This window comes from Lipotes vexillifer, unplaced genomic scaffold (assembly GCF_000442215.2).
Source record: "Lipotes vexillifer unplaced genomic scaffold, Lipotes_vexillifer_v1.1 scaffold875, whole genome shotgun sequence".
Classification (NCBI taxonomy): domain Eukaryota; kingdom Metazoa; phylum Chordata; class Mammalia; order Artiodactyla; family Lipotidae; genus Lipotes; species Lipotes vexillifer.
The window spans coordinates 2,520,424-2,541,077 of NW_006792177.1; the positions used below are offsets into that span (position 1 = coordinate 2,520,424).

Consider the following 20,654-nt stretch of genomic DNA (forward strand, 5'->3'; position numbering starts at 1 on the left):
CCCTTTGACATGAAGAAAAAAGGAAAAATTCAGCCTGCCTGCCTCCCTCTCTCCCTCCTCCCCTCCCTTTGCCCTCTTCTCCCCTCCCCACTCCTTCCCTCTCTCCTTTCCCTTCTCCTTCTCCTTCCTTCCTATCCTTTCCAGTGGTTGATGCCAGAAGGAACAGACCTTGAGTTGACCTAAAGCTTGATCCTAGATCTGCTATGATAGCTGTCCTGAGAAACCAACCCTGAAAAATTGACCTTTGATTCAAACTTTCAGTAAATCTCAGGAATGTACTGATGGGCCTCCAGAGCAGTTGGGAGATGCTAGGCAGGTGCAAAGACTCCCAAGAGATGAGTGGATAAGAATTTCTCCAAGAACCTGCCAGACATTGCCCCTGACCACTGGGTTCTTTGTGAGGACTTCTATAAGGGAAAGACCACTGTAAACAAAGATAAAGGGCCACAGTTAGACTGGAAGAAAATATCTGCAGGGTATATAACAAATGATTATCATCCAGAGTATGTAAACCTCTACCCTCCAGAAAAATAAAGCTGAATGTCGGACTCAACAGAAAAAGGGGGCAAAGTGAAACCGCTAGGTGTCTTTTCCCCGGGTGTTGGGGGGTGAGCACCATGGCGCTCCAAGGAGCTCCAGTCCTTTATGTCTCAGCACAGAAAGAGTTCATCTAGGTGCTAAGTGATAGATAAGAGGGGATTTATTAGAATAGGACACTTGTGAGGCTTACAAGTGAGCTGGCAAGAGGGTGCCACACTCCGAGAACTTAGTGGGCTACGGATTTATAATCAAAGGAAAAATGGGGTGGGGGAAAAGACCACCTTCTTCCTCATTCTTGAGTAGACATCAGGCTTCCATCATAAGCTCCTCCTCCAGGTTGGGCACGGGAGTTTTCTTGTCCCTACATGGTCAAGCCAGGACTGTCATGACATTATGGAAAAATTATTTTAGGTTCCAGTACAATAAGGGTCTTTCACTTTGAATGTCACCCTTCCATAAATTATTGTTTTTTATGTGTGCAAAGAGCATGTCCTAGGGGTCATTAACTTACGAGCTTACTGGGCAGGATGTGGGTCTCATGCCACCATTGTTTTATTGTTTGGGGGCATGTCTCATGCTTCTGTTGCATGGTTTTGTTCCTAAGCAGGCCTGCTTAGTTTTGTGGTTAAGCAAACCTGCTTTCTTGAGTGATCCTTAACTTACAGGGGTCTCCCATATTTTTTTCCACTTACAGTCCCCTAGTGGGATTAACTATTTAATCACCTACTTTCTCCCTTTATTCTGTTCCTGTCAAAAGGATATAAAGTCATTCTCAGAAAAGGAAGTAGAGCAGGAAAATGCAAAATAAAATGAGAAACCAGCTTTTTATCTACAGAACTGGATTAAATTCTTTGTTCCTTTTTTTCCTAAGATTTTGGAGGATCTACAGTTGCATTTCTAATCTACTAGTGGTTTAATTAATGAAATAGTTAAATTTGTGCTTTGCCACTAATATCAAGAATATATCAGGTAAAATGAAAATACACAGGATATAGGAAAATATTTACAAATTATATGTCTGATAAGAAGCTAGTGTCCAGAATACATAAAGAACTCTTTAAACTCAAATAAGCACATGAAAAGATGCTCAACATCATTTAGGAAACTGGAATTCTCATAAATTTTTGGTAGGAATGTAAAATGCTGTAGCCACTTTGGAAAACAATTTGGCAGTTCCTCAAAAAGTTAAACATAGATCCATCATATAGCCCAGTATATACCCAAGAGAATTGAAAATATATGTCCACACAAAAATTTGTACTGAGGGGCTTCCCTGGTGGTGCGGTGGTTGAGAATCCGCCTGCCAATGCAGGGGACACGGGTTCAAGCCCTGGTCCGGGAAGATCCCACATGCCACAGCACAACTAAACCGGTGCACCACAACTGCTGAGTCTGCGCTTTAGAGCCCGCAAGCCACAACTACTGAAGCCCGTGTACCTAGAGCCTGTGCTCCGCAACGAGAGAAGCCACTGCAGTGAGAAGCCTGCTCACCGCAAGAAAGAGTAGCCCCCACTCGCTGCAACTAGAGAAGAGCCCACGTGCAGCAACAAAGACCCAACACGGCCAAAAATAAAAATAAATTAATTAATTAAAAAAAAAAAACTTGTACGGAGTGCTCATAGAAGTATTATTCATAATAGACAAAAGTGGCAACAACCCAGATGTCTGTCAGCCAGCAAGTGGATAAACAAAATGTGGTACATTCATACAATGGAATACTAACTATTTGGCAATAAAAAGGAATATAAAGTACTGGTATATTCTGCAACATGAATGAACCTCGAAAATATGCTGTGCAAAAGCAGTCAGATACAAAGGCTATATATTATATGATATCACTTATATGGAATGTCCAAAAAAGGGCAAATATATAGAGACAAAAAGTAGATTAGTGGTTGCCTAGGGCCGGGGGCAGAAATGGGGAATAATGGGAACAAAGTTTTCCAAAGTAGCTGTACCATTTTTCATTCTCACTAGCAGTATAGAAAGGTTCAGATTTCTCCACATCCTTATCAATACTTGTGTCTGTCTGTTTGATTGTAGCTGTTCTAGTATATGAGAAATGGTATCTCACTGTGGTTTTGACTTGCATTTCCCTAATGACTTATGAAGTTGAACATCCTATTGGCCATTTGTATGTGTTTGGAGAACTGTCCAAATTCTTTGCCCAGTTTTAAATTACATTATCTTTTTACTGTTGACGTATAAGAGTTCTTTATGAATCTAGGTATAAGTCCCTTATTGGTTATACAGTTTGCAAATATTTTCTCCCATTTCATGGGTTTCTTTTTACTTTCTTTCTTTTTTTTTTTTTTTTTTTTTTGGGGATGGCTCACGGGCCTAGCCATTCCACGGCATGTGGGATCTTCCCGGACCAGGGCACAAACCCATGTCCCCTGCATCAGCAGGCGGACTCTCAACCACTGCGCCACCAGGGAAGCCCTCTTTTTATTTTCTTGATGGTATCTTTTGAAATACAAAAGATTTCGTTTATCCCATGTGCTTTTGGTATTGTATCTAAGAAGTCAGGCCTAACTAACCCAAAAATCACAATTACTCCTGTGTTTTCTCTTTAAGTTTACATAGGTTTATCTCTTTGTATTTAGTTCCATAATTCATTTTGAGTTAATTTTTGTATATGGTGTGAGGTAGGGGTCCAAATTTATCTTTTTGCATGTAGTTAACCAGTTGTCCCTGCACCATTTGTTGAAAAGACTATTTTTTTACTATTGAATTTTGGGAGCACATTTGTTGAAAATCAGTTGAATGTAAGAACTTATTTCTGGACTCTCATTTCTATTGCATTGACCTATATGTCTGTCCTTATTCTGGTATCACACTCTTGATTTCTGTAGCTTTGTAGTAAGTTTTGAAATTGGGAAGTCTGAGTCCTCCAACTTTGTTCTTATTTTCCTAGATTGTTATGGCTGTTCTGGGTTCTTTGAAATTCCATGTGAATTTTAGGATGAACTTGTCATTTTCAGTAACATCAACAGAAAGCCAGCTGATATTTGATAGAGATTGCATTGAATCTCTACACCAACTGGGGGTATATTACCATCTTAACAATATTAAGCCTTTTAGTTTATGAACCTGGAATGTCTTTCATTTCTTTAGTTTTTTATTTTCTTTCAGCGGTGTTTTATAAAGTTTTCAATGTATATATCTTATGCTTATTTTGTTAAATTTACTATACAAAGTATTCTTCTTCATGGTATTGTGAATGGAATTATCTTAATTTCGTTTTCTGATTGTTCATTGTTAATATGTAGAAATACAGTATGTTAATCTTGTATTGTGCAACCTTGCTAAACTCATTATTTCTACTAGTTTTTTAGTGGATTAGGGTTTTCTATATGCAAGGTTGTGTTGTTTACTAAGAAAGACAGTTTTACTGTCTTCCCTATCTGGATACCTTTTTAAAAAAAAATTTGTGGGGTGCTAATTGGCCTGGCTAGAAATTCCAGTACGATGTTGAATAAAAGTGGTGAGAGTGGACATCATTCCCTTGTTCCTGATCTTAGAGGGAAAGAATTCAGTCTTTTTCCATTATGTATGATGTTGGCCTTAGTTTTTTCATACTTGTCCTTTATCAGGTTGAGAAATTTTACTTCTATTCCTAGATTTTTGAGGGCTTTTGTCATGATTGGGTGCTGGATTTTGCCAAATGCATTTTCTGTATCACAATGATGATGTGGTTTTGTTCTTTAGTTTATTAATATTATGTTATACTAATTGATTTAAGGATATTAAACCAGTCATTCATTCCTGGGATAAAGCCCATTTGCTCATGATGCATAATCCTTTTTACTGTGTTGCTGGATTTAGTTTGCTAGGTGGGTATTTTGTGTCTATTTTCATGAGAGATATAGGTCTGTTCTATAATTTTCTTTCTTGTGATGACTGTCTGGCTTTGGTACCAGGGTAGTACTGGCTTCAGAGTGAGTAGGGAAGTATTCCCTCCTCTTGTATTTACTGAAAGAGTTTTCAAAAGGATTGGTATTAATTCTTCTTTAAGTACTGGTAGAATTCACCAGTGAAGCCATCTGGGCTTGGATTTTTCTTTGTGGGAAGATTTTTGATTATTCATTCAATCTCTTAGTATAGGTAAGTAAAGTATAATACAGGCAGCTTTTCTGTTTCTGCTTGAGTCAATTTAGGTAACCTGTATTTTATAGGAATTTTTCTATTTCATCTAAGTGATCAAATTTGTTGGCATACAGCTGTTCCTGTTATTTTCTGGCAAGTAGCTTTTTGGCTATATGTGTTCTCCTGTTTAATCTATTGAAGGGTTTTTGTTTTGTGTCTGATTTTGTTTTATCCTTTTCATTTTGCAAGATCTCTAAATATTGTGAAGGTTTGTTCCAGAGCTTGCTTTCGTACTTTATGAATGCAATGATCTCTGAAGCCTCCTTGAATTTGCTAAATTTAGTATTTTTCATTCTCTTAAGTTTCTTGCATTAATCCTTCCTTCAGAGTTAGTCGTTCCGTGTGTTTATCTAGGTGGTGCTTTTAGGTTGATGATTTTCTCATACTAGTGATTCCTCAAGGTTGATCTGTATTTATAACTGAATGTCTAGGCTTACGAGTACTGGGTGAACTGAGATTTCGTGAAGGTGTGGTGTGATGTCTAAGGGAGAGGCTGGCTAGCTAGTACCAGGGCTGTCCAGCTCTGGTCTGCTCTGGCTGTTGTTGAATGGTCTGCATTCCTTCCACAGTGGAGGAAGGAAGGAGCAACGGACCAGGTGTGTGGATACATTTGGCATGTTCATGGTTGTGCCATGTGCCTCCCCACTTGGGGCGTTCTGGCTAGAAATGCAGTGCTTCGGAAGTATCTCTCAGTACTTCTCATAGCACCTTTTCCTCTTATCCCAAACCCTTGTTTTTACATTTCTTCTATAATTTCAGTGAGATCTTGAAGGGGAAGAGAGAGAGAAGCATTTGTTCAGTCTTTTTATCTTGAACCAGAATACAGATATTTTGGTAAATGATTTTAGGTATTACATTTTTTTGGTGTTGTGCTTTGCCCTTTTGCTATGTGCACAGTTGCTCATCTTCACAGGAAAAACATGTATAGTCCCCAGATCTTAAGCAATTTTGGTGGAATATTTGATGTCGTCATTTTTAAGTTCTTCAGTTGCAGTCTATTTAAAACAACTCAAATACCTACAGGGTTGGGGTAGAAAGCAGGTGGGTAAACAGAACAGGTGCAAGGCCATGGAAAGTTGTCAAGGTGGAGACTGTATGACATTGACCAACCAAGACAGATCTGTAAAAGAGCAGATCTTAACTGTTTCACCACAAAAAAGAAATGGTAATTGTGTGACATGATGCAGGTGTTAGCTATAGCTATGGTGGTCATCATTTTGCAGTAAGTGTATCAAATCAACACATTGTATACTTTAAATGTGCACTTTAGATTTACACAATGTTATATGTCAGTTATGTCTCAGTAGAGCTAAGGAGAAAAAAAGGTCTGCTTACAGGTTGTGCACTACATGAGTGGCCCCACCTGAAGTATGCAGTGCACAACTGTCCTGAGCAGCCCTGAGAGGTCCAGGCCTCATATGCCTTTCTAGTTGTAAACTCCTGTATGCATCAGGAATCAGTAATTCCACTTATAGAAATATTTACATATAAAACATGGTTATTTTTCTAAAAATGAAAAACTGGAAGCAAACTAAATATCTAAATGTAATGGTTAAGTGACTGTTTGGCTTCATAGAACTCATTCTGCCATTTAAAGTTTTGTTTATGATAGGTAAAATAATGTGGTAAAATAATTGTGATCTACATTTTAAAAAATCAAAATTGACTATTAATATGAACACAACTGTGTAAAACTGTATAGAAAAAAATACTGGAAGGAAAGATCCAAATGTGGACAGTGATCTCTGGGTGGTAAAATTGTATATGATTTTTTTTTTCCCTTTCCTTGTATTTTTCAAATTTACTATCATGAGCATATATTATTTTTACAATTAATAACAACAAAAACTTTTTTTTTTAATGGCTCTGGACTTTCACCTTGCTTGGTGTATTTCTGATTTTCCTGAATTAGCTCTTTTTTGATGTTTTGATCTTATTTCTCAAACTAGTTTTTAGTAGTTTTGATGATTATTTAGAAGCAATAAGGAACTTAGATAGTTGCAAATAAATCTTGTGGAACGTAGTCCACCCAGCTCTACCATAGGAAAAGCCCCTTAAAATTCTTTCTTTCAGCTTGCCAGTGCAATGGCCACAGCAAATGCATTAATCAGAGTATCTGTGAGAAGTGTGAGAACCTGACCACGGGCAAGCATTGTGAGACCTGCATATCTGGCTTCTATGGTGATCCAACCAATGGGGGAAAATGTCAACGTAAGTCAAATTTTTCAGGGTTACTGATTGCAAACCAGGTGGCACATAATGCATCTGTTTGACTTGTATATCTTGGAGGAAAAAAGCCACTTGGTTTCAGATATTGCATTTCTTAAGTTATACTTGTCAGGAGCTCAGCTGAGCTGAGGGAGAGAGAGCAGAGCTGCCAGATGTCAGAGTAGCCATTAAAGCAACTAGTCAAAAATGAAGGACTTCCCTGGTGGTCCAGTGGTTAAGATTGCACACTCAGTGCAGGGGGCCCGGGTTCGATCCTTGGTTAAGGAACTAGATCCCACATGCCACAACTATGAGCCTGCATGCCACAACTAAAGATCCCCCGTGAGGCAACAAAGATCCTGCATGCCACAACTAAGACCTGGCGCAGCCAAACAAATAAATATTAAAAAGAAAAAAATGAGGGAGTTAAGCCTTTAATCACTTACTGTGATGGTATAAGCAAGAGGCTTACACTGGAGAAAGCACTGACTCCCCTTGTTCCACTCTCCCTCCTGGAATGGTGCTCTGGTTGAGCATCAAGTGGATCAGCATAGGCTTCAGGGAAAACTCATTGTTAGGGGAGCCCTGAACAAAAAGGCCCAGCAAAAAGCCTTTTATGGACTCTGGGGTCGGGAGGGAGGGTGAAGGGGAAGGACTAAGAGTGGAAAAGTACCTGGGACTGACTGAGAGTGGGTAAAGCCTCTTTGAGGTTCCCCTCCTCCTCCATATGGAAGCTCAGCAGAGGTGACTGAAGAAGACCTCTGCCCAAGGCCTCAGATAAAGAGACCTAGGAATGAAGGTGCCTGAGCTAGGAATGCAAATATGTGAAAGAGAGTGGCCGGCCAGGTGACCTGAGACCTTGACTCAGCCCCCCTCAGAGACTTCCACCCAGGCTGGTGTGGGGAGGGCAGCTTTCCTGGTATGGCCCACCAGGGAAAGGCTTTGTCATTGTCTATGGTTCGGCCTCAAAACTCACATGTAGGTTTTTAACCAGGAGCTGGACTCCTCAGTACTTCTACTATTTTTAAAGATTTAAGTAGTCCCATGTTTCCCCATACATGTCAAATAGATTCCTGTGAGCAATAGGACACTTTATTGTTAGTACACAAATTATATTTTTTAAAATGACAAGTGATACCAATAAATGACTTTTTGGTTTGTTCTAGTTTATAGTGGAAAGACCCATCAGGTCTGAGTAGGAAAATAAATAAGAAAGGAAAATCTCTACCTACTTGTCACATCCCACCTCCAAACTCCTTAGCATGGTTCTTGATCAGATTAAAAGGTATTCAGTAAAACTTTTTTCACTCTTTGTGAAAGATTTCATCCATTAGACAGAAATCAGAGTACCTGACATTATTGAGTGGTGAGTATATACAAGGCATTGTGCTGGTAGCTACCTGAGACAGTGCTGCTTTTATTATCCCCAGGATCAAGTAGCCTGCCCAAGGTCTCACTGAGATTTTGCCATGCTGAGAACCATATCCAGGATGTGTGACTTTAGCTCTTGGGTCTGGTTGTGCCACTGTGAGGGTACCATCGTCCCCATATCTTCAGCTCTCATCTTAGAAAAATTACATTCTCCTCTGTGGCATCTGTGGGGCCTGAGTACAGTTGTTCAGAACTCAGAGCTAGCTTTATTTTTCAGAGTCGCAATCCATAATAGAAAGCATGATTTAAAAATACTATGAGTGGCACCAAGTCCTTAATGTTTTCTTCTTAGAATTGTATAGTCCTTAAGCTATGGATAACAGCGATGATTTTTTGAATGCTTACTGTGTTTTATTCATGTGTTATCTCATTTAATCCTCCCCAAAACCCTACAGGATAGGCACTGTTATTATCCCTGTCACATGGATGAGGAGGCTGACTTAGAAAGGGAACTAAGTGGAGGGACCTGAATTCAAACCCAGGCAAACTGAACTTTAGGCCTTTGCTTTTGTTAACACACTGCACCTCTCTCCATCCTCAGTAGAGCCCAGACTTGAACCCTAGTGTTTCTCACTCCAGCATAAATTTTCTTCACCACTGCACTATTCTATTCATAGGTTTCTTTGGATTTTTTTTCCCCACCGGGTTTCTTTTAAAAGTACACCTATCTCCAGCCTAATACTTTTAATTTATTCACAGAAAAACAGTTTGTAGAGTGAAAAGGTATTGAGCAAAAGGATTCATTTATTTCACCTGGAGTATAAAGTTTGTCATAGCTCACACTTATGTGTTGGATGAAAGAAGGTGGAGGTGTGTTGGTGGCTAGAGGAGGGAGATGAAAAGAGTCGTTTGCTGTTAAGGAAGAAGAAGGCAGACAAGGGTGTGAATCCTAGAGGGCCGCTGAAACACTGACCTGCCACTGGAATCCTGCCTTAGAAGCGTGGCCATTGTGGAGAAGTCTCCTCAGCTAAGGCAGAGCTTAGCCAGACCAACCCTCCCCCCAGAGGGCAGTCATCGCTCAGAGGTCTCTGTGAGGACGGGGACTTTGTCTGTGTGCCACACTGGAGATGCTTCAGAAATGTTTATTGAGTGAATGAGAGAATGGTGATAGTGAAAAACAGAGTCTATTGCAAAGATCTTTGCAAAGTCTATTGCAGAGGGATGACCCCATTGGCAGCAGACACTGACATTTCTCTTTCCTCCTGGCCTGTGACTTTGGCTTCTTTAATGTTGCCTTGACATTATTTGAGATAAATCACTAGCTAAAAAACAAGAATTGTACCCCTTAAATGAATGCATTTATTTTACCTGCCTTTCCTGTTGAATCTAGTTGAGATAATATTATTTGTTTTAGGGAAAGTCTCTAATAGTGGTAATCTTTTAAGCCAGTTGTGACCACCTGCTTTCCTTTTCCTTCTCCCCAGCATGCAAGTGCAATGGGCACGCGTCGCTGTGCAATACCAACACGGGCAAGTGCTTCTGCACCACCAAGGGTGTCAAGGGGGACGAGTGCCAGCTGTGAGTACCACACTCCCAGGACTCCTGCCACAGGCCACACCTCATCAGGGAGGGCCAAGGGGCTGTGAAACTACCTGAACCCCAAGAGCCACCCTTTTCTCTGGGCCTTGTTGCCGTGGGCTCTGAGGGATCCCCAAGTTGACTGATTTGAAATTTTGCCCTTTATACTTCAGATAGGTGTAATTTAGTCACCCTCCATACTGGGAAGGTTGTCAGTTTAGCAGTAATTCCTTAATGGCTCTTTAAATCACAATTTTAATTTTGAGTGACACTGACAGTTCCTTGCTTGCTGACTTGGATTAGTCTTTTAACTTCAGTAACGACTTGATTTTTGTCATGTCAGGATATTTTCCTAAAAGATAGAGTTAGAAGAGCTGGTATTCCAGGACAGTATTTTATTTGGCATTTTGGTTGTCTAATAGTAGAGAGGTCATCTTGCCTTTAACACACCCTCCCTGTTCTAGCATTTTCCTTGGTGAAGTATGTCAAACATCTTCCGGGGAAGAGTTTGGGGTTCCCATCCATGAGGATGCAAACAGCATCAGGCAGATGTGGGGATTCAGCCCTGGCTGTGCCTCCACTGAGTAGGGTGCTGTTGAGGCAAATCACTTAAAATGAGGTGTTAAGCCTCATTTTCCCCATCTATCAATAGTGAGGCTAGTGGTAATTGTTTTTAGTGTCCTGGTGAGTTGAAACAAGAGAGAGTATTCCCCAGTTTCTCTCTGCCTCACCAGAAAACCTCATAAAATAAGCTCTAAATTTAATTTTTAAATCTAGGTTCCTTTAAATAGAAAAATGTAATAGAGCAAAATTAATCACCCCTGCCTTCAGTTAATGGTATACAACAAAGAAATGAAGTGTAGGTCTAGTGAAAGACATTCTCTTTAGGAAATTTTAAATATAAACAAGTGCTGATAATCACTCTAGATAAAAAGACACAACATCCTTGTATTATTTATCTGGCAAAAGTACTTGACCCAAGCTTTACCCTCCTTTCCTCAGAGTTCATAGCTATTGTGCCTGCCTGAATCACTTTGTAAAGTGGGAGCCTGGGTTTTACTGATGTTCATAGATGATATTTATGAGGAAATTAATAATTCTTTTTTACTAGAACTTATTTTTTTCTCCAGACTGATAAACCATGTCCAAGGGTTGTTTTTGGTTTTTGGTTTTTTAAGTGATTCTTGGTTTTTAGCCTTCTCTCACTTGTATTTAAAGAACAAGTTCAGTTTATCCAGGAAAAGTGAAAAATGAATATATGAAAAATGTTTTTTTTTTTTTTCAATAACAGCTCTGATTTTATTGCAGTAATAAAAACAGACAGCTAGATGGCCCTAGGAGAAAAACACATATGAGATAGCTGTTCTTCCACTTAGCCACCATTTACATCTTTTGGCATAATCTCATCTAAACAGTTTGCCTTTGCCACAGTCTCATCCACACCCACACATTCCAAAATGGATAAAAACTTAACTACTTTATTAGCAACTAACCACAGGTAAGTCAATTTGAAAAATGTTTTAACTGCACTTTTAGAAGAATATTTAGTCCATACAAAAGTGAACATGTGTTTTTCATGATAATAAATAGGATCTAAATTTTATTTTATTTGAATTTATCTCATGTGCTTTGGCAAATGTTTATCAGTTGGTGGTGGTGTGAACTGCTGGGCAGTCAGCATTGAAAATGAATGCAAAGTCTTGTTAGTCCATCTGATTTGAGTAACAGTGAAGAATGTAATTATACTGACTCAAAAACTGGTAGTTTATATAAAAAGATCTACTTGATTTTAAAGTGAATGTAGATTCTGTTTTAAGTAACAACAGAAAATAATCTTCATTTTTTTCCCCCTAGATGTGAAGTAGAAAATCGATACCAAGGGAACCCTCTCAAAGGAACATGTTACTGTAAGTGTTTTTGCAGTTCTCATTTGTCTAGAAGCAAAGTAGTTCAGTAAAACATTATTTTCTTTAACATGGTTTGAGAATGATAAGTGCTATAAGAATATAGTAACCACCCATAGAAGTGTCCCCTAATTTGATGGGTTACATTCTATTAAATTTAATACATATGTAAATACTATTTTAAGCTGCTTTAATTCTGGTTATGGTTTATAGCAGCATGTCCATAGCAGATATCAGGGAAGAGTACAGAGATATACGTCTCTGGCTTTCCTAATTTATAGTCTCTTGAAACCTTATTTCATTTGCCATTATCTGGTTAGGGTCATTGTATGTCTTATTTTAGGATCGATCAAAAACAGAATTCTTAAAATATAGTTGAAGTTATTCCCTCTGAAACTGATTTGTGTTAACCACCTCTCTAGGAACTAATATGTAAAATAAAATATCTAGTGACTAACTTACAGTGAACAGTAAATCTGGCAAGGTGACCAGGTCCTTATGGGTAAATGCATTTTCTTCCTGTAGGAGAATCCACATACTAGGTCAGATATGGAACCAAAGGAAAATGAGCTAATGTTTTCACATTCTGCTATAATTATATACTGGCTTTTCTGGGTAAAATAATGTCCACTCAAAATTCATGTCCAGCTAGAACCTATAAATGTGTTTTTCTAGAAAAAAACAAGAGAAAACTTCATGACTTTGTATATGGGAAAAGGTTCTTAGATGTGATTCGAAAAGCACAATTCATAAAAGAAGAACTCATTTATTGGGACTTATCAAAATTTAAAACTTGTGTTTTTAAAAAATACTGTTTAAAAATTAAAAAGGGACTTCCCTGGTGGCGCAGTGGTTAAGAATCCGCCTGCCAATTCAGGGAACATGCGTTCAATCCTTGGTCTGGGAAGATCCCACATGCCATGGAGCAACTAAGCCCATGCGCCACTACTGAGCCTGTGCTCTAGAGCCTGTGAGCCACAACTGCTGAGCCCGCATGCCACAACTACTGAAGCCCACGCACCTAGAGCCCTTGCTCCACAACAAGAGAAGCCACCACAATGAGAAGCCCACGCACGGCAACGAAGAGTAGGCCCTACTCCACAACTAGAGAAAGCTCACGCGCAGCAATGAAGACCCTACGCAGCCCAAAATAAATAAATTAATTAATTTTTTTTAAAGTAAAAAACAAGCTACAGACTAAGGAAAATGTTTACAAAGCGTATCTTTGATTAAGAGTTTATATTCAGAATATATAAAGAACTCTTACAACTGGATAAGGGGACAATTTCAGTTAAAAACAGACAAAGATTTGAATAGACATTTCACCAAAGAAGATAGACGAATTGCCAATAAGCACATGAAGAAATGTGTAACATTATTAGACATTTGGGATACGTGTATTAAAACCACAATGAGGGGAGCTTCCCTGGTGGCGCAGTGGTTGAGAGTCCGCCTGCCAGTGCAGGGGACACGGGTTCAAGCCCTGGTCCGGGAAGATCCCACATGCCGCGGAGCAGCTAGGCCTGTGCACCACAACTGCTGAGCCTGCACTCTGGAGCCCACGAGCCACAACTACTGAGCCCACGTGCCACAACTACTGAGGCCTGTGTGCCTGGAGCCCGTGCTCTGCAACGGGAGAGGCCACCGCAATGAGAGGCCCGTGCACCGTAACAGAGAGTGGCCCCTGCTTGCCGCAACTGGAGAGAGCCCACGCACAGCAACGAAGACCCAGTGCAGCCAAAAGTAAATAAATTCAGTAAATTAAAAAAAAATAAAAACACAATGAGGGGGCTTTCCTGGTGGTGCAGGAGTTAAGAATCCACGTGCCAATGCAGGGGACACGGGTTCAAGCCCTCATCCGGGAAGATCCTACATGCTGCAGAGCAGCTAAGGCCATGTGCCACAACTACTGAGCCTGTGCTCTAGAACCCGTGAGCCACAACTACTGAGCTCACGCACCACAGCTACTGAAGCCCACCTGCCTAGAGCCCGTGCTCTGCAACAGAAGAAACCACTGCAATGAGAAGCCCATGCACCGCAATGAAGAGTAGCCCCTGCTAGCCACAACTAGAGAAAGCCCGCACGTGGCAACAAAGACCCAACGCAGCCAAAAAAAAAAAAACAAACAGTGAGATATACCCCTAGAATGACTAGAATCAAAAGCCAGTACAGTGGCTTAATAAAAGACAACTGGATTCTCATATATGCTTCTGCATTCAGTCTGTTGCACTATGTCTCTTTGGTTAAAGTACACACACAAAAAACCTGGCCCCACCAGACATATAGTTAGAAATGGATGGAGTGTTTTAATAACCTTTTCAGGTAACTGGGTATTATCCTTTGATACCGTATCAAAGCCAGGCAACCGGTCATTTCTTAAAGGTTAGTTTATAATGTGAAACCTGAAACCATATCAATTAATTTTTTGTAATCTGGTACCTTATATTTCTCTATCTTGAAAAATAAAAGCCAATACCAAGTTTTAGCAATGATGTGGAGAAAGTGAAACCCTTATAAATTTTTTGTGGGAATATAAAATGGTTTTCCACTTTGGAAAATCATTTGGCAGTTTTTTGAACAGTTAAAAATAAACTTACCAACAACTCCCCATTTCCCTCTTCCCCTACCCTCTAACAACCACCATTCTACTTTGTCTATATGAATTTGACTATTCTAGGTACTTCATATAAGTGGAAATATATAGTATTTGTTTTTTTGTGATCCATTTATTTCATTTAGCATAATGTCCTCAAGGTTCATTCATGTTGTAGCATGTGTCAGAATTTCCTTTCTCTTTAAGACTGAGTGATATTCCATTGAATGTATATACCACATTTTGTTTATCCATTCATCTGTTGATGGACACTTGGTTTGCTTCCACCATTGGGCTATGATCTCTTTGGCTGCTATGAACATGGTTGTACAAATAGCCCTTCAGGATCCTACTTTCAGTTCTTTTGGTATATACTCAGAAGTGGAATTGCTGGATCATTTGGTAGTTCTATTTTAATTTTTTGAGGAACTGCCATACTGTTTTTCACAGCAGCTGCACCATTCCCACCGGCAGTGCACAAGGGTTCCAATTTCTCCACATCCTCACCAACACTTTTTTTGGTGGTAGCCATCCTACTACAGGTGATGTGTTATCTCATTGTGGTTTTGATTTGTATTTCCCTAATGATCATTGACGTTGAGCACCTTTTCATGTGCTTATTGGCCATTTGTATATCTTCTTTGGAGAAATATCTATTCAAGTCTTTGCCCATTTTTAAATAGGGTTGTTGAATTGTGCAGTACTTGTTAGAATTAAATTATACCATCTTTAGCCAGTAGGCTCTTTTTCAAGCTATGTTCTTTTGCTACATTAGTCTTTGAATGCTTTCTTGCTTTCTAGAATAAGATAACTGAGGCACATATTCCTTGCCCCAAACCTGGAATCAACCATTTTTACTTGGAGTCTTGGTTTCTTTTATACCATTAATTTATAACTTTGTATCCTTAAACATAAATAGATGCTCAATTAATATTTCTAAGTAAGTTAGCTTGGAGCCTAAAATCTCAACCAGGGTCATGATACAAGGAGGTTTTGGTGGGTTAACTCAAACAAAATGACGTTGCCCACAGACTTTGCCAAAAGTGTTTTCCTGGCTGTTGAATATTTATGAGAAAATCAATCTGTATCTCTAGAGACCTATTCTGTTTTGTTTTGTTTCAGTTTTTAAATACACATTTCTTTCTTTCCATAGATACTCTTCTTATTGACTATCAGTTCACCTTTAGCCTATCCCAGGAAGATGACCGCTATTACACAGCCATCAATTTTGTGGCTACACCTGATGAAGTAAGATTTAAAAGTCTTCTTACTTTGTTTTGAATTTGTGTGGAACTTTTTCTTGGTCACTATGGATAGAAGCACTGCCTTAGCAGCGGTCTCCAGAAGTGGAGTCCACAGGATGATGTTTAGAGGTACAGGAAAGAAATGTTAGAATCTACATTTATCTCCTTTGTATTTAAAAGGTAAGATTTACCATGTTGTTAAGATTTTTTTTTTTTTTTTTTTGCGGTTACGTGGGCCTCTCACTGTTATGGCCTCTCCTGTTGCGGAGCACAGGCTGCGGACGCGCAGGCTCAGCAGCCATGGCTCACGGGCCTAGCCGCTTCGCGGCATGTGGGATCTTCCCAGACTGGGGCATAAACCCGTGTCCCCTGCATCGGCAGGCGGACTCTCAACCACTGCACTACCAGGGAAGCCCCATGTTGTTAAGATTTACCATGATCTGATATACAGAGTGACATTGACTCCACACATACTTGGTTTGCCCATCAGCCTATCACAGCCCCATACAGGAAAGGAGAGGAGACTGCAAGGGGAACTTCCCTGTTAGGGGGGCAGTGTCAGAACCAAGATTTACTCTCTCAGAATGGAAACTAATACCAGTGATGCAAGGCAGAGGTGACATTTATGCTCCTAGAATGAGTTCTTATCCTCATTAGGAGGTAAAAACAGTGAAGAAGTCAGCCAGAAATAATTGAAATTACTAAGGTAACTATTTGAAATGTATTTTTATATCTACTGTTGTTAATGGTAAACCCCAGCCTGCCATAAGGTATTACCTAGAGGTAAAAGGGAGCCAACACAGCATGACATTTAAAAATAAAGCATCTAGAATATGAACACACATCTATATGATTTCTTCAGTGAAATATAAAGTCATTTAATACCTACTCTGGTACATAATGAAATTTTACTAAACCTGATGGTAAATTATTTAGGACCCTCCTTGGAGGTTTCTTATTTCTCATCAACATACACAAAGCCATTTACCATTACAAAAATACAATAAATGGGGCTTCCCTGATGGCGCAGTGGTTGAGAGTCCGCCTGCCGATGCTGGGGACACGGGTTCGTGTCCCGGTCTGGGAAGATGCCACATGCCACGGAGCGGCTGGGCCCGTGAGCCATGGCCACTGAGCCTGCGCGTCCAGAGCCTGTGTTCCGCAACGGGAAAGGCCACAACAGTGAGAGGCCCGCGTACCGCAAAAAAACAAAACAAAACAAAAATTACAATAAATGTAACAAATAATACATGGAAAAATATGATAATATGCCAAAGTGTATTCCTTTGATAACAGATGTTATCAACAAGCACTACTAAATTTAAGAAATAAATAAATCAGTACTAAAAGGAAGTCCATTGTGGGATGTTCACAATTAAATGAAAGTAAGATTTGTTTTTTGTATTCCACTTCAATGATAAAATTAAGAAGAGATGTACTAGAGAGGATACATTCTCATGAGTGAATAGCTTTTTAAGTAAAAATAATAAATGACTTTCAATGAAAATGTTTTGTGGAAATACTGTGTCAGTATATCATTTCAGTGGCTGTACTGACCAGAATTTTTTTTTTTTAGGATAAGGCTGTAGCAAAAGTACCACACATGAAATTTATTTATTGCCTTGTTTCTCTTATGACAGAATATTTAATAGTTACACAATGTATGTGTCCTGTCTTTTACAAAAGCACCAAGATTTCAAGGTTATTAATCCTTTCCAGGGAAAGAAGTAATTGCTAGTAATGTGCTACCAGCAAATATTAAAAAATAGGGAATTCCCTGGTGGTCCAGTGTTTAGGACTCCTTGCTTCCACTGCAGGGAGCACGGGTTCGATCCTTGGTCAGGGAACTAAGATCCCACATGCCGTGACGCGGCTCAATAAATAAATAAATAAACACTTGAGCTGTCCCTTTAAGAGGATGGTGAGGCCTTATCAATAAATGAGAAGGTAACTGCTTTATGAGAGAAACTTCTGGTTTGGAGATCACATTTTGGAAATAGCTGTTTGGAAATGCTTCCATTGTTGTAATTTTTGTGCTGTAAAAGCTATCAAAAGAATGCTCTTTAAAATCTTAATTTTCTAACCTGTTTTAAAAATCTTTCAATGTGAAGAATTACAGCAGGATTGGATTCAAAAATATAAAATGCAACATCTGACTCATTTGGAAAAACAATTTTTTGACCCCAAGAAAGAGATTTATTAGCCAAATTTCAGGGAAAACTGAAAATTAGTATCATGATTTACACAACACTACTGACAGTGCTCTTCTTCCAGCTGGCCCAACACATTCCTCAGAGATACCCTTTTCAGTCATTAAAACCAAGAGTCACAGTAAATTAAACTAGCTCTTCAAACTGCTGTATCTCTTAAGTGGTATACAAAGTTTTCAAAGGTAATAAAACATATTCTGTCATATTTCTCTTGAAATAATATTTTTAGTGAGAGAAAAATGTTCTTAATCATGGGTGAAGACAATTTAAAGTTTTTAAATTTAGTTTATTTCAGCTTTATGTGCTATTCCTTAAAAACCACTTCCATTTTGGAGAACTTTACACTGTATATAATCTATGGGTTCAGAAGTACATAGGTTTGATTTATAAGTTAATATAAATTGAGACACTTGACCAAGTGTTTTACTCTTCAGACATTTGGAAAGGGCTGCCCAGAGGATCCTTAAGAGGCTGATTCCCTAACATAGGTCACAGGATGTAGGTCACTGTGCTCTGGTGAGGGTCTTTTTAAAAGATACTTTTTCATGGAGTTAGGCATTTGATAAAGCATTAAATCCCATATACTTTTTTTTTTTTTTTTGCGGTATGCGGGCCTCTCACTGTTGTTGCCTCGGAGTTAGGCATTTGATAAAGCATTAAATCCCATATACTTTTTTTTTTTTTTTTGCGGTATGCGGGCCTCTCACTGTTGTGGCCTCTCCCGTTGCGGAGCACAGGCTCCAGACGCACAGGCGCAGCGGCCATGGCTCACGGGCCCAGCCGCTCCGCGGCATGTGAGATCTTCCTGGACCGGAGCACAAACCCGTGTCCCCTGCATCGGCAGGCGGACTCTTAACCATTGTGCCACCAGGGAAGCCCCCATATACTTTTTTTTAATTTAACTAATTAATTAATTTATTTGGTTGCACTGGGTCTTGGTTGTGGCAGCCAGGCTCCTTGGTTGTGGCATGAGAACTCTTAGTTGCGTCATGCATGTAGGATCTAATTCCCTGACCAGGGATAGGGAGGGAATGTGCTCCCTGCATTGGGAGCACAAAGTCTTAACCAGTGTGCCACCAGGGAAGTCCCTAAATCCCATATACTTTTATGGGAGGGAAATGAAATTTGTTTTGGGTATATGGCTTATGTTAAGGTTAGAAATTTTGCTAACTGTTCTATAAGCATGAGTTTCTCTTAAGACATTAAAGTATCTTTTTGTAATTAAGAAAGTTGAGAGTAGTAAAATTTAACTACTGCTTTCTTTTAAAATTAGGAAACTGTTACAGTAATTCATTTTCTAATTATTTGTACATCTCATCAGCAAAATAGGGATTTGGACATGTTCATCAATGCCTCCAAAAACTTCAACCTCAACATCACCTGGGCTGCCAGCTTCTCAGGTAAAGACATACCTAGAGAAGACCTTCTGAGTGGAGATAATTGATTGAGAAAGAGTTGAGAAAAGGGGCTCTGGAGACAGACAGATGGGTTTGAAACCCACTTTTGCCACTTATTAGCTGGAAGACCTTGAGCAAGTGTCTAAAATCTATCTCTAGACCCTTAGGGTTATTCATCTTAAAGAGAAGGTAATAATACTGTAGATTAAATTTGACTATACCTGTCAGTGCCTGCCATGGTATCAAGATCAGTACATGCTCACGACCCTGCCCTACTACCACCATTAATACCATTGCTGCAGCCTCTGCTGTGGTGCTGCCATCATCATCTCCATCCATGCTTCAGAAGTGAAAAATGCAATTGACTCAGTTTCAAGAAATGGAAACATTTTTAGTAGAATGAGATTTTAGTAGGTACAGGGGAAAATGTACTTTGGGAATTAAATAAAGCTCTAAGAGCACAGCTTTTGCTGTCTTGTTTATCTTACAGTGATTTACTAAAGATCTTCTGAGCAGAAAATCTAAAGAAAGAAAGGGTGGCCCTGATGTAGTGGTTAAGAATGTAGCTCAGCGGACCTAGATTTGAATTCTCCCTGTTACTTGTTTTCTGAGCCAGTTTCTGCAGGTATGAAATGGGATAATAAAAACACCCAGCCATGTAGAATGTTCTGAGGATTAAATGAGATAATAAATGAAGTACTCAATGTAAGTGCTAGAAACATGGGATATTCTCATCAAGTGGTAATTATGTTTCATCATCATTATTACTATTACAATACTGTTTTTTGGTCAAAACACAATCAATTAGACTGAAACAAAATAAAAACATTACTTTGCACATCACCTTGTGTTCATCATATCTTAAAAGATTGTGTAGAATTCAGAAAAGGTTCAGAAACTTGCAGTGAGGAGAGGTCTTAAAGAAAAAGTCTGAATTATCAGAGCCTTTGTTTGGAGAAAGGTGGCATCCCTGAGTATGTGATTGATTTACAATGACAGTCTCAATGAGGACCAGCCAATCTGGCTTCAGTCACAGGATTTAACTCAGCCTATTTCATGAATATTTATAAACACTAGATTTCCTGGCTGAGGGACAATGTGGAATGTTGAAGGACTGCCTGGGAATAGGATTGGTTTATATCAGATTGGGGGGATTTAGAGTCAGTTGTAGCTGGTAGCAGAAGGGACTGAGTGACCGCTAGAGCTCCTTCCTCCCTGCTGCTGTTGAGACTTGCGGTCACTGCTAGTTAAAAAGTGAGAGCTGAATCCCTGTCCCTGGTATGGGGGATCTAGAGCACTGCCAGACAGGTTTAAGGGGGCAGTGCAAAGCAAGTGAAGTGTTGTGGGCAGAATGAATGCCATTGCTTGTTAATAGGATTCTAGTGGTATCTGGATTTTCAAAGCCACATGTAGCGTGTTTCTGTGGGAGGAGTTGTAGGGGATCCTGGTAAAGCCATTTG

The 20,654-nt window shown here is 39.5% G+C and overlaps 1 protein-coding gene across 1 annotated transcript in view; it reads left to right on the forward strand.

Moving 5' to 3' along the window:
- The window catches only part of ATRN (attractin), a 174,272-nt gene that overhangs the window by 96,630 nt on the left and 56,988 nt on the right, over nt 1–20,654 (forward strand). The window contains exons 19-23 of the mRNA XM_007465407.1: nt 6,763–6,900; nt 9,753–9,846; nt 11,701–11,753; nt 15,497–15,591; nt 19,119–19,197. Coding sequence (XP_007465469.1) covers nt 6,763–6,900; nt 9,753–9,846; nt 11,701–11,753; nt 15,497–15,591; nt 19,119–19,197 — 459 coding nt within the window. The remainder of the gene's footprint in view (nt 1–6,762; nt 6,901–9,752; nt 9,847–11,700; nt 11,754–15,496; nt 15,592–19,118; nt 19,198–20,654) is intronic.